The sequence below is a fragment of the Jaculus jaculus genome, chromosome 7 (assembly GCF_020740685.1).
Source record: "Jaculus jaculus isolate mJacJac1 chromosome 7, mJacJac1.mat.Y.cur, whole genome shotgun sequence".
NCBI classification, from domain to species: domain Eukaryota; kingdom Metazoa; phylum Chordata; class Mammalia; order Rodentia; family Dipodidae; genus Jaculus; species Jaculus jaculus.
The window spans coordinates 38,697,482-38,720,922 of record NC_059108.1 but is presented as its reverse complement, the minus strand read 5'-3'; the positions used below and the strand labels follow the sequence as shown (position 1 = coordinate 38,720,922).

The 23,441-nt window shown below is 41.3% G+C and overlaps 1 protein-coding gene across 3 annotated transcripts in view; it reads left to right on the top strand.

Annotated features, from left to right (window-relative positions):
- Afg1l (AFG1 like ATPase) overlaps positions 1–23,441 on the top strand; it is a 234,491-nt gene that overhangs the window by 42,096 nt on the left and 168,954 nt on the right. For 2 of the 3 annotated variants that reach the window (XM_045155617.1, XM_045155615.1), the window contains 2 exons: positions 7,264–7,364; positions 8,573–8,703. In XM_045155617.1, the coding sequence (XP_045011552.1) occupies positions 7,277–7,364; positions 8,573–8,703 (219 nt within the window). In that variant the 5' untranslated portion in view covers positions 7,264–7,276. Of the gene's footprint in view, positions 1–7,262; positions 7,365–8,572; positions 8,704–23,441 lie in introns of all 3 variants that reach the window. The other variant, XM_045155614.1, reaches the window with a different exon arrangement.

Genomic DNA, 23,441 nt, shown 5'->3' with positions numbered 1-23,441 from the left:
AATTTCTAGGTCAAAAGATATGTAACTTCTCATGATATTTAATACTGCCACATGCAATGTATGGGACTAATTATTTGCCAAATTTGTGTCTTTCTTCTTCCTGTAATTCCATGGTAAGGGGGAAAATGCTTTCAGTGCTATCTGTCTGCCTTTAATTACTAATGAAGAATACTTTTTTTTTGGTTTTCAAGGTAGAGTCTCACTCTAGCCCACGCTGACCTGGAATTCACTATGGAGTCTCAGGGTGGCCTCGAACTCACAGCAATCCTCCTACCTCTGCCTCCCGAGTACTGGGATTAAAGGCATGTACCACCATGCCTGGCACTTTTTTTTTTTTTTTTTTTTAAGCATGATCGCCTGTAGCTCCAGCTGGCCTCCACTGACTCTGTAGTTGAGGATGACCTTGAATTTCTTTTTAAAAAATATTTTATTTATTTGAGAGAGACACATGCAATGCTTCATACATCTGGTACTCCGGATGTATGTACCACTTTATGCATCTGGCTTACATGAGTCCTGGGGAATCAAACCTGAGTCCTTAGGCTTAGCAGGCCAGGCGCCTTAACCACTAAACCATCTCTCCAGCCTGACCTTGAATTTCTGATCCATTTGCTTCTACCTCCCAAGTGCTATATCATCACCCCACCAGGTTTTCATGCAGTGCTAGGAACTGAACCCAGGGCTTTGTGCATACTGGGTAAACACCCTACCAGCTGAGCTACATTCCTAGCCAAGAATACATTTTTTTTCATAGTTTTACACATCTTCATTTCTCTTTGAATTTCCAGTGAATATCCTTGAGGTTGCGCATGCTATATACATAACCTTATAAACAACCTCAAGGAGCATACGCAACCTCAAGGTATTCTCTGCCCCCTGAGTCCTGGTAGTAAAGGCTTGTGCCACCATGCCTGGCTAAGACTCACTTTTCCATTTCCTTAGTTCATGGGCTGATTGGCATTGTTTTTTATAATTTTTTTTTCTGGTATTTATTTATTAGAGACAGAGAGAGGGATGGATGGGGGTACAGAATGGGCGTGCCAGGGCCTCTAGCCACTGCAGAGGAACTCCATGAGCATGTGCCACCATGTGCATCTAGCTTACATGGGACCTGGAGAATTGAACCTGGGTCCTTAGGCTTCACAGGCAAGTGCCTTCACCACACCATTAAGCCATTTCTCCAGCCCCTGATTGGCATTCTTGAGACCACTGTGTACTTTTCACTTATGCCCGATGCTTAGTTTCTTTTGCTTGCCCTTCTGGGCACTGCTTGCAGATATCATGCTGGTCTGTTCCGTTCTTCTTGAGGACATGTTAGTTCCTATCCAGTCACTTTCATGCTCAGTCATTGCGAAAATAACTACTGTGTTTTCCCCATTACCTTAACCACTTGCCCGCAAACTGAGACGGCCAGCAGAGTATAGCTGCTGCCGCTTCTGCAAAAGGAACTTGAAAAATGAAACCGGTGCACCTGCTCCTCGCTTTCAGTATGGAAAATGAAGCCATGTCGTACATAACTGTGTGGAGATTCCCTATGAAGAATTCCTCTGAATTCTTGAAAAACTAGCCACATGTGTTGCACATGCCTGTCATCCTAACAGTCAGGAGGCTAAAACAGGAGGATTGTGAGTTTGAGGGCTGCTTGCACTGTGTCAAAAAAAAATTAAAAAAAAAAAAAAAAAGAGTCAGACATGGTGGCACACACCTTTAATCCCAGCACTTGGGAGGCAGAGGAAGGAGGATCGCCATGAGTTTGAAGCCAGCCTAAGACCACATTGTGGATTCCAGGTCAGCCTGAGCTAGAGTGAGAACCTACCTTGAAAAGACACACACAAAAAAAGGGGGGGGGAGCTGGAGAGATGGCTCAGTGATTAAGGTGCTTGCCTGTGAAGCCTAAGGACCCAGGTTTGATTCCCTAGTACCCACGTAAAGCCAGATGCACAAGATGGCGTATGTGTCTGGAGTTTGTTTGCAGTGGCTAGAAGCCCTGATGTGCCCACTTTCTCTCTATCTGCCTATTGCTCTCTATCTCCCTATCTCTTTCTCTCAAATAAATAATACATGAACAAAATATTTTAAAAACAAGAAAAAAGATTAAAAAAAGGCAAGATGCAATAATAGGAAATACTTATGTATTTATATAGGCTGTGTAAAAATAACCATATAAGATAGAGGTGAAGAGAAACTAATTCTGAAGTAGAAAGTGTGATGAACATTTTGGTGGCTAGAATCCGTTTTAGAATGCTTACAAATAGGCAATAACAATTGAGTAAAGCTGTCATCATCTTGGAGGCTCTGTGGCTGGGAGAGTTCCTTCAATTTTTTTTTTTGTTTTGTTTTGAGTTAAGGTTTCACTCTAACCCAGGCTAACCTGGAATGTAGTCTCAGGGTGACCTCGAACTCAGGGCATTCTCCTATCTCTGCCTCCCAAGGGTTTGGATTAAAGGTGTGCACCACCACACCCAGCTTCATATCCATATATTAATGCTACTCTCACTTTTGGTTAGAGAAGCCTCTCTTTGCAATCCTCCTATCTCTGCCTTCCAAGTGCTGGGATTAAAGGCATGCACTGCCACACCTACCTAGCTCATATTTACGATTATTTCCCCTTTTGGACTTGACTGGAAGGTTTTATATTCTTTTTTTTAACTTTTTTTTTATTGACAACTTCCATAATTATAGACAATAACCCTTCCCCCCACTTTCCCCTTTGAAACTCCTCTCTCCATCATATGTTTTTCCCTCTCAATCACTCTCTTTTATTTTGATGTCATCATGTTTTCCTGCTATTATGATGGTTTTGTATATGTAGTGTTAGGCACTGTGAGGTCATTGATATCCAGGTCATTTTGTATCTGGAGGAGCACATTGTAAGGAGTCCTGCCCTTCCTTTGGCTCTTACATTCTTTCAGCCAGCTCTTCTGCAATGGACCCTGAGGATGTGATAGAGGTGTTTCAGTGCTGAGCACTCCTCTGTCACTTCTTCTCAGCACTCTGGTGCCTTCTGCATTATCTTGCAGAAGATCACCACTATTTGCAAAGAGAGGCTTCTCTAACCAAAAGTGAGAGTAGCATTAATTATGGATATGAAGCTGGGTGTGGTGGTGCACACCTTTAAGCCAAACCCTCAAGAGGCAGAGGTAGGAGGGTCATTGTGAGTTTGAGGCTACCCTGAGAATACAGAGTGAATTCCAGGTCTGTCTGGGCTAGAGTTAGACCCTAACTCAAAAAAAAAGAAATACATATATATGGATATGAACATTAAGAGAAGTACTTACTGGGCAGTTTGTTGAGCATAGTATGTACATTTAGCCAGACACCAGCAGACATTATACTCCTAGGGCTCATGACTACCCCTGTTGTAGGGTTTTAGTATCAGGGATGTATTTCCTCCCATGGAGTGGGCCTCCAGTCAAATTAGAGAGCAGTTGGTTTTCCCCATAACAGACATGCCATTATTGCACCTGTTGGCTCATTTTGCCTGGCTGGCCAAATTTAAGGCTTGCAGTGTCCACTCTTGAGTATCTCCACTGGTGATTTTTCTCTCTCCCATTTAACTGCATGCAGCATAGTTTTTTTTTTTTCAGCATTCTGTCAGTTGGTCTACATGGAGTTTTTCAGCACAGCTCCAACAGGATTTCTCAGTAGAGCCCAAGTATGTGGAGTCTTCAGCAATGGGGTCTTACCGTCTATCTATTACTGGTGGGAAACCAAGGGCATCAGGGACCTCCCTGGCCAACAACTCAGTGGAAGGTATCCCATCCCTGGCACTGAAAATTTTCTAGTAATGACCTATGGCTTCCGAGTGTTTCATTGTCCTAAACAGTAGGTTTCCATATGACTTATTTATATACTCTTAGATTTCGATTAGCCCTTCCCCCACCTTTCCTTTACTCAATTTCTTCCCCTGACCTCACTTAGGCTTTTTCATTTCCATTAATCTGTTCTTCTACTTACATGTACAATACCATCCTATTAAGCCCCCCCCCCTCCCATTCTATTCCCTTTATATCTCCTTTCTAACTTACTGGCCGCTGCTACTGAGTTTTATTTCAACTCACATAGAAGTCCAATCATTTGTAGTTAGGATCCACATATGAGAGAGAACATGTGACATTTGGCTTTCAGGGCCTGGGTTACCTCACTAAGTATAATTCTTTCCAGATCCATCCATTTTCCTGCAAATTTCATAATTTCATTTTTCCTTACCGTTGAGTAGACCTCCATTGTATAAATGTGCCACATCTTCATTATCTACTCATCAGTTGGGGGACATCTAGGCTGGTTCCACTTCCCAGCTATTATGAATACAGCGACAATAAGTATGGTTGAACAAGTATCTCTAAGGTACTGAGAAGAGTTCTTAGGATATATGCCTAGGAGTGCTATAGCTGGATCATATGGTAAATCTACTTTTAGTTGTCTCAGAAACCTCCACTCTGTTTTCCACAATGGCTGAGCCAGATTGCATTCCCACCAACAGTGTAGAAGGGTTCCTCTTTTTTCTTCATCCTTGCCAGCATTTATGGTCATTTGTTTTCATGATGGTAGCCAATCTGACAGGAGTGAGACGGAATCTCAATGTAGTTTTAATCTGCATTTTCCTGATGGCAGAAGGTTTTATACTCTAAGGAAACTCCCTGGGAAATAGGAGTTCTGCTTCCTAGTGGCTCCTGGCTGGCTACCCCTTATGTCTGTTCTGGGTTTCAACTCTACTCTCTCTTCAGAGATGGGTTGAAATGATTGACTCAGATGGACTCTAAATCCAAGGATCTACCACACAGTTGATATTGGAGGGGTTAACATCACAGCTCAGCTTTTGTGGTTTCACTCTTGTGGTACCACTGGTTTTCTCATAGGCTCTTGACCAGGATACTCCCATGGTGACACAGTTAAGGATTTCTCTGTATATTAGAAGGGAATACAAGTACATTTCCCTTACCACTCCCCTTTCTGGCTTCTCCTGGCTTGCCCATGGCTTCGTCTTTCTTGTTTCACATTAGCAGTAACCTCTTAATTGGACCAGTTACAAGTTAGGCTGGTTGTCAGGTTAGGAGCTAGTAAACAGTTTTGCTGGTCTTGGAAGGGGTGAGGAAGATTCCACTCCCAGCCTAGTGGTGGGAGGAGGTGATGAGAAGAATGGTGAGGGGCATGAGGACAGATGGGACGTAGCTGCGAGAAGGGACCACGGGGGGATGTTTTGGAATAGTCTTCTCTCTCATTATTTATTTGCATGTGTGTATGGGTACAACAGGGCCTCTTGCTGCTGCATATGAACACCAGACACTTGTGCCACTTTTTGGGTCTGGTTTACATGGGTGGCTTGGGAATTGAATCCAGGGTGGCAGGCTTTGCCAGCAAGTGTCTTTAACATCTTCCCAGCCCTTCTTTTTCTTTCCTTTTAAAAAATATTAATCCCAGCATTTGTGAGGCAGATATAGGAGGCTCACTGTGAGTTCAAGGTCGCCCTGAGACTACATAGTGAATTCTTGGGCTAGAGCGAGACCCTACCTTGAATACAAAACCAAACAACAACAACAAAAATTCTGGGGCTGGAGAGATGGCTCAGCAGTTAAGGCACTTGCCTGCAAAGCCTAACAACCTGGGTTTGATTCTCTAATACCCGTGTAAAGCCAGATGCACATGTGTCTGGAGTTTGTTTGTAGTAGTTAGAAGCTCCAGCACACCCATTTTGTGTGTCTGTCCTTTCAAATAAAAATATTTTTAAAAATCTGTTTGAGATTTTTATTTTTGCATATAAAAACATACAGGCATTAAAGTGGCATGGGCTTAAAGTCATCTTATGGAATGGGGGAAAGCCCAAAAGATGAGTATCTTCTTGTTCCCTGAGATGCCTTTGAAATTTTAGCAATTATAGCTTCTGGTAGGAGAACTGTGGACACTGTGGAGTGGGGCAGGGTGGTGTGGGGGTGGAGGAGGTACGGAGGATTGGAGATGGAACAAGGGTGCTTGTCTGGCCTGCTGATGGATGCTGGGGTGTGAACTAAGCTCGGGCACTGTCATGGTCCAGAGTGCTGGGATTTCTGCAAGGGAACAGCACATTTTGTACATGCCTGTATTAAGTGCTCAGGAATGAATATTCAATAGCTAATGAAATTCAAGGGATTAATGGTTTCAGAGTGGTAAAAAGGCCATTTAATTATAAGGACTGGCTGTAACAGAATTTCTTTTATTATTATTTAAATAAATATATATGTGTTTATATATATATGTATATATTAAATTTTATTTTATGAGAGAAAGAGAAAGAACTGGCACACCAGGGCCTCTAGCCACTGCAGTTGAACTCCAGATACATGCACCACCTTATGCATAGGCATGACCTTGTGCATCTGTCTAACATGGGTTTTGGGGAGTCGAACCTGGGTCCTTAGGCTTCACAGGCAAGCACCTTAACCACTGAGCCATCTCCCCAGCCCTCTTTTTATTATTACTTGTGTGTGTATTTATATGTATGGTGTGTGTTTGTGGGCATGCACATGCTAGGGCAAGCACAGAAAGGTCAGAGGTTACCCTTGGGGGTGTTGGTCCCTTCTACCCTGTTTGAGACAGGCTCCTTCTTGTTATGTTCCTGGGGAGGCCAGGCTAGCTCATCTGAGGGCTTCCGGATCTGCTCACTCCACCTCCCATTGCTGCAGGCATGTTGGGATTACAGGCATGTACGGCTGTGCACTGCAGACTTTAGGTGGGTCTGGAGACCTCAACTACAGTTAATAGGCTTGCAGAGCAAGCACCTTTAACGACGGAGCCATATCTCCAGCCCCTGTATCAGCATTTCTATAGTGGGACACACTTTGAAAGATATGTTCTCAGCTATATGTTAGATACTAGTCTTTCACCCTTTTTCTGTTATCTTACTTGCAGTTTCTGAATTTTCCCACAGTTCCTAAAACAGTTCCTCATACATGATAATGACATAATACTTAACTATTAGTGTCTTTTCGCAGAGAAAAGAATCCGTAAATCTTGCAGGTTTATGAGCAGATTTTCTGTGGAAAAGACCTTCTGTAATGTTGATTGAATGTATCTTCTAAACACAAGCTCATAAGAATCAGAATAATATTCATCCCTGGAAGCCAGCTTCACATGCACAGCAAGCTGTCCTTCTGACAAAGCTCGTCCTTAGCTCGCCAGGGGAAGAGTGCCGTTTCATTATCCCAAAGCTAATGAACAATCATTACTGTAATCACTACATGCCATTTAATGGTATCCTTACATTTTTTTTTGTTTTTATTTTTAAGGTACAGGGAAAACAATGGTGATGGACATATTTTATGCTTATGTGGAAATGAAGAGGAAGAAACGGGTCCATTTTCATGGGTTCATGCTAGACGTACACAAAAGTAAGTCAATGATCTGAAATAAGTGATTTTTTTTTTTTTGTTGTTTCGAGGTAGGGTCTCACTCTAGCTCAGGCTGACCTGGAATTCACTATGTAGTTTCAGGGTGGCTTTGAACTCATGGTGATCCTCCTACCTCTGCCTCCCAAGTGCTGGGATTAAAGGCATGTACCACCACGCCCGACAGTCATTTTTGTTTTTAGTTGACAAACTCTACAAAGTAATTTTCCCCTCCCCCCACCCAGTGGATAAACAGAGTCTTTTAAAAAGGTAGGCTTTTCCTTGAAGTAAGATTTCATTTGGTTCATGCAATACTGAAAGAGAAATACATCCATAATAATTTCTTAAGACCAATTCCGTACTTCCCAATCAGAGAATAGAGGTTACTGTGAAGGTCAGGCATTTCTTGTTCTACTAAGTGTTGATGAAAAATCACACCTGTTTCCAGAATCTATTCTTGATTAGGCTGTTGACCCCGTTACCTCAGCCTCCAGCCGCTCAGTTTGAATTTGCGTGTAGGCTTTATTGCTTTGCCTGGTTTTTTATTTTAATATTTGTTTGTTTACTTATATATTTATTTGAGATAGATAGATAATAGTCACACCAGCACAAACTCCAGATGCATGCACCACTTCATGCATCTGGATTTACATGGGTACTCAAACCCAGGCTGTCAGCCTTTGCAAGCAAGTGCCTTTAACTGCTGGCTATCTCTCCAGTTCCTTTTCTTTTCTTTCTTTCTTTCTTTTTTTTTTTGTTTGGTTTTCTAAGGTAGGGTCTCACTCTGGCCCAGGCTGACCTGGAATTCATTATGTAGTCTCAGGGTGGCCTCGAACTCTCAGTGATCCTCCTACCTTTGCCTCCCGAGTGCTGGGATTAAAGACGTGCACCACCACGCCCAGTTCCAGCTCCTTATTTTCTATTTTTATTGATTTGTTATTGCTTGAGACAGGGTGTCAGGTAATTCCTACTCTTTGCTCTGCCTCCTGAGTGCTGGGATTATAGGTATAAATCATCATGGCCTACTCTTGGTGTTCATTTTTATATGATTTGCCTGTTAGTTACACTGTGATCTCCCTAGAGTAGGAACATTGTTTATTTAATTTTTATGTCCAAGCTAAAGCTTAATTTAGGCAGTAAAATATGTTATAGTTATTTGAAACGTGCTATCAATATAATATTTGGTCTGAGTTTAATTTTATCCATTTAAGGAATACACCGCCTCAAACAAAGTTTGCCAAAAAGGAAAGCAGGGTTCATGGCTAAACCGTATGACCCAATTGCCCCCATCGCTGAAGAAATCAGCCAAGAAGCATGTCTCTTATGTTTCGATGAATTTCAGGTAAAGTGGGGATTTTTCATAAGTGTAGAATGGCATGTTGAAAGAAGTCTGAGGACTGAAATTTTGCTTCTGGTATGTCTGTTGTTTTCTAGTTTGGTTTCACAGATTCTCTGTTACTACTTCAGTTTTACTGTCTGGTAAAGGCTTGACAAACTGTGGCCTATACAGGACAGATCTGGTCTCTGCTCTGTGTGGCCACTGAGAAAAGAAAGCTTTCCTTGTTTTCAAAGGTAGTTGGAAAAAGAAAGTTCAAAAGAGTCCGTATAGCATGGAAAACCTAAAATATTCAATATTTAGTCTTTAAAAAAATATTTTTAGGGCTGGAGAGATGGCTTAGCAGTTAAGGCACTTGCCTATGAAGCCTAAGGACCCAAGTTTGATTCCCCAGTACCCATGTAAGTCACAAGATGGTGCATGCATTTGGAATTTGTTTGCAGTGGCTAGATGCCCTGGTATGTCCATTCTCTGTCTGTATATATCTGACTCTTTCTCTTTCTCAAATAAGTAAATAAAATGTTAAAAAAATTTTAAATCTGGGTGTTGGGACACATGCCTTTAATCCTAGCCCTTGGGAGGCAGAGGTAGGAGGATAGCTGTTAGTTTGAGGCCAGCTTAGAGCTACAGAGTGGGTTCTCTATCTTGAAACAAACCCAAATATATATAAATATATTTATAAAACAATTATATTAAAAACATACATGTACACATATACATGTGCATATATATATTTATTTATTTATTTATTTATTTATTTGCAAACAGACATAAAGAGAAAGAGAGAGGAAAAAGAGAGAATGGGCACTCCAGGGCCTCTTAACACTACAAAGACACTCCAGATGTTCATACCACTTTGTGCCTCTAACTTTACATGGGTATTGGGCAATCAAATTTGGACCTTTAGATTTTGCAGGTAGATGCTACTAACCACTGGCCCATCTCCCTAGCCTCTACTTAGTTTTTTTCTAGGAAAAGTTAACTCACCTCTAAATTACAGTAAAAGGCTCTATGTGTCCTTTCCCTATATACCAGAGATAATATAAGTATAAAATAACATTTGAGTATTTCTTTTTTTAAATATTTTATTTGAGGGGTGGGGCAGAGATAGAGAATATGCGCACATGGGCCTCCAGCCAATGCAAACGAACTCCAGATGCATGAGCCACCTTGTGCATTACATGGGTACTTGGAGAATTGAACCTAGGTCCTTTGGCTTTGCAGGCAACCACCTTAACCACTAAGCAATCTCTCAGCCTGTATTTATTTATTTATTTATTTATTTACAAGTAGAGAGAGATAGACATGGGCAAACCAGGGCCTCCTGCCACTGTATACAAGCTCCAGATGCATACACCACTTTGTGTATCTGGCTTTCCATGGGTCCTGGGAAATCAAGCTGGGGTCATTGTACTTCACAGGCAAGTGCCTTAACTATGGAACCATCTTTCTAGCCCCGAGTATCTCTTTTTTTATTATTTTTTTTTAGTGTGCCTGTATTTTTTGTTTTGTTGTGTTGTGTTGTGTTTTTGAGGTAGGGTCTCACTCTAGCCTAGGCTGACCTTTAATTCACTATGTAGTCTCAGGGTGGCCTTGAACTCACAGTGATCCTCTTACTTCTATTTCCCAAGTGCTGGGATTAAAGGTGTGCACCATCACACCTGGCTAACATGTCTTTTTAAAAATATTTTTAAACTGTTAACTTCCATAATTACAGACAATAAACCATGGTAATCCCCCCTACTATCCCCATTGCAATTCCACTCTCCATCATACCCCCCCCCTCTCAATCAGTTTCTTTTATTTTGATGTCATCATCTTTTGCTCCTATTATGATGGTCTTGTATAGGTAGTGTCAGGCACTGTGAGGTTATGGACTTCCAGGCCATTTTGTGTCTGGAGTAGTGCATTGTAAGGAGTCCTACCTTTCCTTTGGCTCTTACATTTTTTATTTCCTCTTCCACAATGGATCTTGAGCCTTAGAAGGTGTGATAAAGATATTTCAGTGTTGAGCACTCCTCTGTCACTTCTTTTCAGCACCATGGTGCCTTCTGAGTTATCCAAGGTCAACACCATCTGAAAAGAAAAGCTTCTCTAACCAAAAGTGAGAGTAGCATTAATATTTGGATATGAACATTAAGAGAAGTGCTTACCAGGTAGTTCGGTGAGATTTGTATATACTATGGCATCAGCAGTCATTACACCCCTAGGGCTTGTGATTTCCCCTGTCATAGATTTTCAGTATCAGGCATATATTCCCTCATGGAATGAGCCTCTAGTTCAAGTAGAGAGTGGTTGGTTTTCCCCATAACAGACATGTTAGTTAGTATTGAACCTGTTGGCTCATTTGGCCTGGCTGGCCAAATTTAAGGCTTGGAATGTCCACTGTTGTTTATCTCTGTTGGTGATTTTTCTCTCTCTCCCATGGAACTCCATGCAGCATAGCTTTTATCAGCTTTCTGTCAGCTGGTCTGTAGGGAGGAGGTTTTCAGCTCAGCTCCAGCAGGATTTCTCAGTGGCCTTGCAGTCCAGGTATGTGGAGGCTTCACCAATAGGGTCTTACCATCTATACCTGGTGGAAACCAAGAGCCTGTAATGTTTTGGGGAGTATCAGGGACCTCCCTGGGCAACAACTCACTAGAAGGTATCCCATTCCTGGCAGGGAAAAAGATTGAGCATAGGAAAGGTAGGGGTGAGGGCTAACTAAAATCTAAGAGGCTATGAATAAGTCATATGGAATCCTACTTTTGTGAACAGTGGCACATCCAGAAGCTATAGATTGTTACTAGAAAATTTCAGAGTCTGAGTATTTCTTTAAAATGTTATATAAAGAACAAATGATTCCTACATCTTTTTTAAATTTTTTTTAAATTTTTTTTTTTAGTAGGATTTCACTTTGGCCAAGGCTGACCTGGAATTCACAGTGTAGTCTCAGGGTGGCCTCAAACTCATAGTGATCCTCCTACCTCTGCCTCCCAGGTGCTGGGATTAAAGGCGGGTGGCACCACGCTAGGCTCCCACATCTCATTTTAAGCTTCCCAGCATCCATGGTCTCTATAGAGGGAAACAACTGCCATTGTTTCGTTTTCAAAGTCTCCTGTAGCTTTAGGATGTTCTGAAATTATGTATTTAAATTGGGATTGAGTTAGTTCCTATTCTGTGTTTCATGGGAAGGTGGTTGCTGGGACTCCTTTAACAGCTGGATCCATGTAGCTAATAGCAATCCAGACTTAGGGTAGATGGAAACAAAGAACTCCACGAGAAGTACACGTTAAGCACACCTGTGTATGGCAGGGTCCAGGAGCCTCGTTTCATTGTTCTGAAGATGGCACTGAGTAAACAGTTAGGCTGTTTGCCTGAACACAAGTCAATGATGAATCAGTAAGGGTTGTGCCTCCTCATTTTCCATTATTAGCCTTTTAACCAAAATAGCTCTAAATTAAACTGAGTCTATGTGGTCAAAAACTCAAAGATATGTTAATATTCCACCCTTGAAAAATGATGCATTGTTTAAAATATGTTTTTTGTCCTTATTTCAATTCATTCTATAAAATAGTTATCCTTTACTCTACATAGATACCAGGAATCTAAAGGTATCAGCATTTCATAGTTGTCATGGAAGAATTAATACTTTTTTTTTCAAGGTAGGGTTTTTTTCTAGCCCAGGCTTAACCTGGAATTAACTATATATTCTCAGGGTGGCCTGAAACTTATGGCGATCCTCCTACCTCTGCCTCCCAAGTGCTGGGATTAAAGGTGTGTGCCACCATGCCCAGTAGAATTATTACTTTTAATTTAAAAAATACAGGGCTATTGAGATGGCTTAGCAATTGAAGGCACTTGCCTGTAATGGCTGCTGGCCCAGGTTTGCCTCCTCAGTACCCACATAAAGCCAGACGCATCAGGTGGCACAGGTGTTCATTTGCAGTGGCTGGAGGCCCTAGTGTGCCTATTCTGTCTGTCTCTCACTGTCTTTCTCCTTCTCTCCCTCTTTTCCCCTTGTAAATAAATAAATAAGAATACTGTGGGCTGGAGAGATGGCTTAGTGGCTAAGGGACTTGTCTGCAAAGCCTTAGAACTCAGGTTTGAATCTCCAGGTCCCACGTAAGTCAAGGGGGCTCATGTGTCTGGAGTTTACTTGTAGCAGTTGAAGTCCCCACCATGCTCATTCTCTCTCTCTGCCTTTCCCACTTTCTCTCAAATAAGAAAAGAATATTTAAAAAAATATAAAATTCAAAACACTTAAAAAGGTTTTGGAGAGATGGCTCAGTGGTTAAAGGTGCTTGCTTGAGAAGCCTGATAGATTGGGTTTGATTCCCCAGTACACATACAAAGCCAGGCACACAAAGTGGCACATGTCTGGAATTTGTTTGCAGTGGCAAGAGACCCTGGCATGCTCATCATTCTCTCTTTCTCTACATGCTTCTTTCTATCTCCTTCTCAAATGAAAATTTAAAATTAAGCCGGGTGTTGTGGCACACGCTTTTAATCCCAGCACTCGGGAGGCAGAGGTAGGAGGATCACTGTGAGTTTGAGGCCACCCTGAGACCGCATAGTGAATTCCAGGTCAGCCTGAATTGGAGTGAAACCCTACTTTGAAAAAACAAAAAGACAAAACAAAACAAAAATTAAATTAAAAAAAAAAAACATTCAAAGAGATAGTTGATAGGCGGTCCTGAGAAAGTTAGGGAGCTCCCAAATGTTGGATATGCAAACCATGTTACCCTGCAGAGTCTCTAGAGCAAGTAGGTCCAACTTTCCTGTCAGGCAATTTAGTGTGTGTGTAAGTATACACACATGTATGCACATCTGCATACTTGTGCATGTATGCCAGGATGTAAATGTGGAGGTCAGAGGACAACTTTCCGATTGTTTCTTGCCTTTTACCTTAGTTTTACTTTTTTTTAAAATTTTTTTTAATTTTTTTTATTTTTGAGGTAGGGTTTCGCTCTAGCCCAGGCTAACCTGGAATTCACTATGTAGTCTCAGAGTGGCCTCGAACTCACAGTGATCCTTCTACCGCTGCCTCCCAAGTGCTGGGATTAAAGGCATGTGCCACCATGCCTGGCTTACCTTGTTTACAAAAATAGTTTCTTTATTTATTTGCTTGTGTGTGTGTGAGCCTTCCAGGGCCTCTTGATGCTGTAAACAAATGCTAGATGCTTGTGTCACTTAAAAAATATTTTATTTATTTGCAAGTGGTGGGGGGGAGACAGACAGAATGGGCCTACAAGGGCCTCCAACTGCTGCAAACAAATTCCAGATGCATGTGCCACTTTATGCATCTGGCTATACGTGGGTACTGGGGAACTAAACCTGGGTCCTTTGGCTTTGCAGGCAAGTGTCTTAATTGCTGAGTCATCTCTCCAGCCCCTTGTGTCAGGTGTAGGAACTGAACTCAGGCTGGCATGCTTTACAAGCGTCTCTAACCCATGAGCCACAAATAAAAATATTTTTAAAAACTGAGCTTGCATCATGAGCCCCTAGCAGGCAGATATTTGCTACTGGGGCACATGTCACTGGGGGGTGGATCCTAGAATACAGCCGTAAGGTGTGTTTGGGGTGGATCTGAACTCAAGCCCAAAGGCAGGGAGAGAGCAGTTTGAGCTCTGGCAGTTTGTGCTTAGCGGTGGTGCTGGCTGTTTTTCTGTGCTTGGATATATGCAAGGGAGCCAACTAATTTCATCATTAATGATATTCCCCTGGATTCTGTGAGTGTAAGAAGAGAGAGGCAGATAGAGGGTGTGCCAGGGTCTATAGCCACTGAAAATAAACTCTAAATGCATGCACTACCTTGTGTATCTGGCTTTATGTGGGTACTAGGGAATCAAACTTATGTCCTTTGGCTTTCCAGTAAGTACCTTAACTGTGGAGCCATCTATTCAGCCCATATTTCTTTCTTTCTTTTATTTACTCATTTTATTTTATTTATTTTTGCTCATTTTTCGAGGTAGAGTCTTGCTCTAGCCCAGGCTGACCTGGAATTCACTGTGTAATCTCAGGGTGGCCTTGAACTCATGGTGATCCTTCTACCTCTGCCTCCCAATTGCTGGGATTAAAGGCATGTGCCACCATGCCTTTCCTTATTTATGTAAAAAATATATTTATTTATTTGAGAGAGAGAGAGAGAGCATATGAGATGGGGTGTGCCCGGGCCTCCTACCACTGCAAAGGCATGAGCTCCTTTGTGCATTTGGCTATACGTGGGCCATCAGACTTTGTAAGCAAGTGCCTTTTAACTACTTAGCAGTCTCCCTAGCCCAAGTTAATCTTGACTCATAGTCTTAGAGGATACAGTCTATCATGATGGGGACAGCATGATGCCTGGGTAGTTCTATCCATGGTGGCATGAGCATGCAGCAGCGTCTCTTCATGTCATGGTAAATGAGGAAGCAGAGCATAGACCAGAACCAGGGCTGGGTTATAACCTTCAGTGGCCTGGCCTTAGTGCCCTTGTTTTGCCAGACAAGCCTTACTTCTTACAGGTTCCACAGCCTCTTAAAACAACTTTACCAGCTGTAGATCAAGTGTTCAGACACCTGAGCCTGTGGGGGACAGTTCAGATTCAGACAATGTTCCATCCCTGGCTCCCAACTTTTAAGTCTCCATAGTCTTTAAAAAAAATATTTTCTTTTATGTATTTGTGTGTGTGTGTGTGTGTGTGTGTGTGTTTGAGAGAGAGAGAGAGAGAGAGAGAGAGAGAGAGAGAGAGAGAGAGAAGCAGAGAGAGCAAGAGAGAATGAGCATGCCTCCAGCCACTGCAAACAAACTCCAGATGCATGTGCCACTCTGTGCATTTGGCTTATGTGGGTCCTAGGTAATTGAACCTGAGTCCTTTGGCTTTGCAGGTAAGTGCCTTAACCGCCAAGCCATCTCTCCAACCCCATAGTCCTAATAGTGTCAACCCTGTGCACAAGTTCAGTCTCTTGTGAGACTCCAGGCACACTCTTAGCTGTAAGCCTCTGTTAAATCAATTTATGTGCTTCCAATGGCACTGAGTAAACATTCCCATTCTAAAAGGGAGAAGCAGCAGATGGCAAGGAAAGACCAGACCCCCCCAAAAAAAAAACCCACACAAAACAGCAGAGCAAACACTAAACCCTGTATGTAGCTCCAAGTCCATAATCTAGGACTCGTGGTGGCATCATCCAAGATCCAACTGTGTGCAATGCATGACATCTCTTTTTATTTTATTTTTTGTCGGGGGGTGGGTTGTAGGGCCTCAGTAGAGCCCAGGCTGACCTGGAACTCACAGCAATCCTCCTACCTCTGCCTCCTGAGTGGTGGGATTAATGGTGTGTGCCTCCATGCCCAGACTCTGACCTCTCTTTTGATTTAGCTCCTCTTTTCCTTGGTGATCAGAGATCTCCACTGTAACTTTGGTGTCACCTTCACAGCACTCTGAACCAGCCCCTGATGTCCTCCTGGCAGGGGCTCTGACCCTGCTACATATTACCTGGCATCCCAGGTGCTTTTATGGCACAGGCCTTGATGACTCCTCCAGGATCAGCATTTCTTTCATGGTGTGCAATTTGTCTGTGCACTCAAATGTAGCCTAATTCCCTTTACCTCGGTTGTAGTGGCTTCTGGGTGTTTGCACAGCTGACCTGGAGAAAACAGTGTCAGAGCAGGGGCCCCTGTGGCTTTATCTGTTCAGGCACTTTTTTTTTTTTCCAGATATTTTTCTTTCAAATGAGTCTTTCAAATTAATTTGCATTTTTTAATAACATAGACCTTTCAGTGGGTAGGGTCTTGCCCTCAAGGTACCCCTTCTACTCTCCCAGTACAAGGTATAATATTTCTCTTTAAGAGCACTGTATTAACAGTTACAAATATGTCTTGTTCACATTTTTTTTTTCTTTCAAGATAGGGTCTCATTCTAGCCCAGGCTGATCTGGAATTTACTATGAGTCTCAGGGTGGCCTCAAACTCAGGGCAATCCTCCTTCCTACCTTGATGTCCTGAATGCTGGGGATAAAGGCATGTGGCCACCATGCCCGGGAGAGAGAGAATATGAATGGGTGCATCAGGGCCTCTAGAGGCTGCAAACAAACTGCAGATGCATATGCCACTTTGTGCATCTGGCTTTATGTGGGTACTTGGGAAGTGAACTCAGGTCATTAGGTTTTATAGGCAGGCACCTTAATCTCTGAGCCATCTCTCCAGACCCTTGTACACAATTTTAAATGCACAACAGTAACTGTTTCTTACTCTCCTTTTCTCACTGAACTGAATTTTTTTTTTTTAAACATCAGTCTGCTTTCAAGACAGGGGTCTCACTCTAGCCCAAGCTGGCCTTGAACTCATAGTGATCCTCCTACCTTTGCTTCTTGAGTGGTGAGGTTAACATGGGAAATAACCATGCAATAGCTTGACTACTGTGTTATCCTGAAGTTTGAAGCTTTCTCCACTTTTGAATTCAGTCTCACTTAGAATTTCAGGACATGGGCAGACCAATAGCCAGATTTTTTTTCTTTTCCTTCCTTCCTTCCTTTCTCTCTCTCTCTCTGTCTCTTTCTTTCTTTCTTCCTTTTTTTTTTTTTTTTTTTTTTTTTTGAGGTAGGGTCTCACTCTAGCCAAAGCTGACCTGGAATTCACTATGTAATCTCAGGCTGACCTTGAACTCATGGCAGTTCTCCTATCCCTGCCTCCTGAGTGGTGGGATTAAAGTTAGAAATAACCATGCAGTCGCTTGACTACTATGATGTTTTGAAGCTTCCTCCATTTTTGAATTCAGCCTCACTCAGAATTTCAGGACATGGGCAGATCATAGCCATGATTTCTTTTCTTTTCTTTTTTTCTTGCTTTGCTTTGCTTTGCTTTGCTTTGCTTTGCTTTGCTTTGCTTTGCTTTGCTTTGCTTTGCTTTGCTTTGCTTTGCTTTGCTTTGCTTTGCTTTGCTTTGCTTTGCTTTCCTTTCCTTTCCTTTCCTTTCCTTTCCTTTCCTTTCCTTTCCTTTCCTTTCCTTTCCTTTCCTTTCCTTTCCTTTCCTTTCCTTTCCTTTCCTTTCCTTTCCTTTCCTTTCCTTTCCTTTCCTTTCCTTTCCTTTCCTTTCCTTTCCTTTCCTTGTCCTTCCTTCCTTCCTTCCTTCCTTCCTTCCTTCCTTCCTTCCTTCCTTCCTTCCTTCCTTCCTTCCTTCCTTCCTTCCTTCCTTCCTTCCTTCCTTCCTTTCTTTTTTGTTTTTGAGGTAAGGTCTCACTCTAGCCCAATCTGACCTGGAATTCACTATGTAGTCTCAGGCTGGCCTGGTGATCCTCCTACTTCTGCCTCCTGAGTATTGGAATCAAAGGTGTGTGCCAGTACACCTGGCCTCAGATTTTTAAAAAATCATTTTAAATATTTTTATTTGTTTATTTACAAGCAGAGAGAGAGAGAGAGACAGACAGAGAGAATGGGTGTGCCAGGGCCTCCCGCAACTGCAGACTCCAGTCTACTTTGTGCATTTGGATTTACGTGTGGGTACTGGGGAATCAAACTCAGATTGTTAGGCTTTGCAGGCAGTGTCTTAACTGCTGAGCCATCTTTCCAGGCCACCTGCCTATGATTTTTATGATTGCACTAGTGTATCATTCCATTTATAGCTAAAATTCTATGCTATATATTAATAATATAGGATTATATGAGTATGCATGCTATACAGAGATAATAGGCTTCACTTGTCATTTCTTGAGAGTTTAATGTATATGTTTTTATTATTATTATTTTTTGGTTTTTCGAGGTAGGGTCTCACTCTAGCTCAGGCTGACATGGAATTAGCTATGTAGTCTAAAGGTGGCCTGATCTTCCTATCTGTGCCTCCCGAGTGCTGGGATTAAAGGCGTGTGCCACCACGCCCAGCTTTCTTTTTCTAAAATGGGATTTTATATTATATTTTAATTTTTTAAATTTGTATTTATTTATTAGAGACAGGGTGAGAGGGAGAGTGTGTGTGACCGAGTGAGTGAGTGAGCACTAGGGCCTCTTGCCACTGTAAATGAACTCCAGATCCATGTACCAAGTGCATCTGGCTTATATGGGTTCTGGGGGATTTGAACCTGGGTCCTTAGGCTTCACAGGCCAAGCACCATAGCCATTAAGCCACCTCTCTAGCCCAGGAAAGATTTTATTTTTATTTTTTATTAATTAGTTTTGTATTCAGCAAATATAGGCAGTTTGGTACTATTATTAGGCTCATCAGTGACCTACCCCCTCCCCTTGGCCCCTCCTTGTTGAAGTATATGGGTCATGCATTGTGGAGTTAGCCCACAGTTAGGGGTAGGATAAATGTCTCTACATATCATGACCCAACATTTCCGCCCCCTCTTCTGCAAAATTTCCCTGAGCCATGTTGGGTTCATTTTTGGTCTGCTTCAGTGATGAGGTATTGGGGGCCTCTGGGTCTCTGGCTCTCTGATTTGGTAGGAGTTGATTTTTCTCTGTGTTGATCTCCTTCAACCTTGTGCTAGTATCCGGTTCATCAGGAAAACAGCACCCTTGCTTGTTTCACCAATTTTTCTTAGTTTTGGCCTGGGCCCTTTTGAGGTATGATGGGTGGCTCTCTCCTTAGGATCTACATCTATCTGGAAAAGAGAGGCAGATTCTCCAATGGAGAGTAAGTTAGCACCAGGACAAATGAGATAACCCTTACCGTTTTTTATAGAGAATTTAATAGGTGTAGGCCCTCTTGTAGCCCATGATTGATGGTAGCTTGATAATGGAGAGTGGGCTTATGTTTGGGTATGGTTCTGACTTGTTTCTTTTTTCTTTTTTCTTTTTTTGATGCTTTATTTTTAGTGACAGTATGTCTACAATCACCACTTTTATTTATTTATTTGTTTGTTTATTTATTTATGGTAAGGTCTTGCTCTAGCCCAGGCTGACCTGGAATTTACTATGTAGTCTCAGGGTAGCCTTGAACTCACGGTGATCCTCCTACCTCTCCCTCCTGAGTGCTGGTTTTAATGGTGTACACTACCACACCTGGCTAAGTTTTAAAAAAGTATTTTAAAAATATTTTATCTACTTATTTGCAAACAGAGAGAGACAGACACAGAGAGAAAGAGAGAGAGAGACAGAGAGCATGGGCACACCAAGGCCTCCAGCCACTGCAAACAAATTCCAGATGCATGTGCCACTTTGTGCATGTGGCTTATGTGAGTATTGAGGAATCAAACCCAGGTTTTAGGCTTTGCAGGCAAACACCTTAGTTGCTGAGCAATCTCTCCAGCTTTGAAAAATTATTTTTATTTACTTGCCAGTAAAGAGAGAGAGAAAGAAAGAGAGGAGAATGAATAAATGTGGGCATTTCAGAGCCTCAGATATGTAAACCACTTTGTGCATCTGGCTTTAAGTGGGTACTAGGGAATTAAACCCAGGCCGTCAGGCTTTACAAACAATTGCCTTTAACTACTGAGCCATCTCTCCAACCTACCTCTTTTAAAATTAAATCATGTTAGTAGTCTTGATTTTTAGTGGATTACTATTGGCCTTTGCTGGTGTGCATTGATGTAATAGTTACTAGAGACATGATGAGAATCATTGCTGCTTAGGAGAAAAAGTTACCTGTTTTGGTGCTCTTGAATTTAAGGGATTTTTTAGATTCTCTTTTGGCATCAGCTAAATTACATTTGTAGAATGTTTATTTCATCCTCTTGTTCATCGACACTATGTGACATTTCAGTTTCCCCTGTGGAATGGAATACATTGTTCTTGGTTTGGTTAAAATATAGGTTTAGGGCAGGAGAGATGGCTTAGTAGTTGAGGTGCTTGCCTGCAAAGTCTAAGGACCCAGGTTCGATTCCCCAGGACACACGTAAGCTAGATGTGTAAGTTGGCACATGCATTTGGAGTTTGTTTGCAGTAGCTAAAGGACCTGGAGTGCCTGTCTCTCTCTCTCTCTCAAATAAATAAATAAACAAATAAATAAAATATTTTTAAAAAGAAATATAGGCTTAGATTTTTTTGCTTGTTTTTTGAGGTAGGGTCATGCTCTAGCTGAGGCTGATCTATAATTCATGATATAGTCTTAGGCTAGCCTTGAACTCACAGCAATTCTCCTACCTCTGCCTCCTGAGTGCTGGGATTAAAGGTGTGCACCACCCCCTACCCCTGGCTAGATAGGGTTTTTTTTTTTTTCATTTTATTTATTTTTTTTTTGTAATATGTTTTAGTTGCTGAAATAAAATAGTAGTTTATCCTCAAAGTTTTCTTTCGTATCTTTTTTTAAAATTATTTATATATTTGAGAGCGACAGACACAGAGAGAAAGACAGATAGAGGGAGAGAGAGAGAATGGGCGCGCCAGGGCTTCCAGCCTCTGCAAACGAACTCCAGACGCATGCGCCCCCTTGTGCATCTGGCTAACGTGGGACCTGGGGAACCGAGCCTCGAACCGGGGTCCTTAGGCTTCACAGGCAAGTGCTTAACCGCTAAGCCATCTCTCCAGCCCTTCTTTCGTATCTTTATTGTGTCCTCTGAACATATATTACTTGTTAAATCATTTATGATTCTGAAGATGTCAGAATACTGAGGGAAAAGGATTTTTTTAGCATCTCCTTTTAGGGATACTGAATAGATGTTTTAGTAATATTGTGAGGAAAAAAATCACACATTCTGATGAGCAGAATATCATGCAAAATTCTCCTCTATAAGCTATCAATATCAATCAAAAATACTTTTAGCTGTTTTCATAAAGCAGGAAAGCTATTAAAAACTGGTAATAACAAATAGGTGTGTATTTTTGTGCTAATACTAATTACTGATAATGCATGCTTATATTTGTCATTCATTACATGGCACCGTACCAATCAGTGGATGACTGAGACTCAAGCACTTACACATGTAAATTAACCATTAAGTTTTTTTTTTTTTTTTTTACTTAAGTGAGTCACAATGGAAAGCAACTCTAGGTCATAAAAAAATCTCTTCTCTTTAATGCTAATGAAACGTCTCCATTCTGTATTAGCAGACTACCCTTATTGGTAATCTGTAGCCTTGTCCTTTGTCCCGGTGGTAATGAAATGCTGGGTGCTGAGCACACTGGCTCTCCAAGAATGTGGGGCCAAATTGTCTTCTGTTCACTCATACTGTAAAATTACTGTTCCCCAGCAAAGCTGAACAAGTGTGAGGATGAGATCAAAAGAGTGTACATTGGCACCCGGCTGCACCAAGTGACTCCTGCTTTATTAATTAGTCATAGCTTCTCCAAGTTAATTTACTCTGCTAGAACAAAACATCCCGTCATAGAAAGACAGCAAAGGGTCACGTGACTATGGGCCTTCACTTTCTGCTTCCTTCAGTTTTCAGCTTAAGACTTTGCGCCATTTATAAGAAATACTCCTTCACTTTCTTGGTCCTTAGGGCACAAAACCTATTTATTTTTTATTTTTGTTTTTTAGTAACATCAGTGATGTTAGTCAAATGACTGATTTTATATTCTAAAACTGAATAACTTTTAATTTTTTTAAAGGAGAATTTAAAACTGGATCAAAAATGAATTTAAAAGTGCAGTTGCTACTGAAATTTGCAAGCTTGTTCTCTCCGCTCATCAGAAATGCTGCTGGTGTTTGAGCATTTGAAAAGACCTTCTCTGGGAATGTTTTTGTGGAAGCCAAATTTGACAGTGATCCTGAGCTCCAAATGAAATAATATTAGCACCACTTTCCTTTCATTTAAAGCACCACTTTTCAAGGCCCTGCAGTCTTTTAAGACATTTGTAGTAGTTTTTAAAGATAATATATTTTCAAGTCATAGCTTGAGACAGAAGACAAAAATTGCACCTCGCTCTTTGCTGGTTTTTTTTGGGGGGGGGCTCAGGTGGGACAGATACTTGAGTCAAAGAGGTGCTGTCAAGAGAAAAGTGGTGTGACATGGGCATCCCAGGGTGTCACCAGCTGTGTTAGAACAGGTTAGCTGGTAATTTATAGGTTCTTGGTCAAACTGAGAGAACTCTTCTACTTTCTATATTCCTCTAGCAGAATTTAAAATTAATAATGTGATATAGTTAGCATATAAAACCAATTTCATTGACATTATTTATGCTTATTGAGGAAAGATCAAAATGTTTTTATACTGAGACTATCTAAAGCTCATGTACATAGAAGTTGCAGTGATTAATATCAGCTTTCATTTTGCACTGAGGTTTTGAACTTTTCTCAACGGCTGTCTTTCTTTGTGAATTTTAAAAGGTTCTAAGAAACGAATTTATCATTAAGCTTATTTTCTTACTATGAATTCTAAAAATAATTTTTTTAAAAGACCAGTAACTGTATTTCTCTGTAACCTAACTTAGATGACTAATTCTATCTACATTATGCATTTCTAGTTTGTCAGAAGTTATTTTTTGAAATCACTGTATTAACCATTGTAAAGGATTTTTTTTTTTTTTTTTTTTGTTTCGGGAGGAATATTTGTGTTTGCGAAGGTTAGCAGAGGCTGGCTGGCTGGAAGTGACTGCCTTTTGATTATTCATGGACAGTAATAGAAGGCACTTAAAAAGAACAATGAAATTGCTTATTTTTGTGATGGGCCATCTGTTGAATTGTTTTGTGCAACAATTGCACAATAGTATCTATGTCATATCATTCTATTTTCAACAGCAGCTGATTATGTCTCACTGGCTACTTGTCCTTATTCCTAAAGTCCTGTGACAATTTAAAGTCACCTTTCCAGGGACCTTTGCCAGAAAGGTATTAGAAATTGTAAATAGCCCTGTGTATTTTAATAATGTGATTTTTTTTCCCTCTCCCTCTCTATCTTTTTCTCTTTC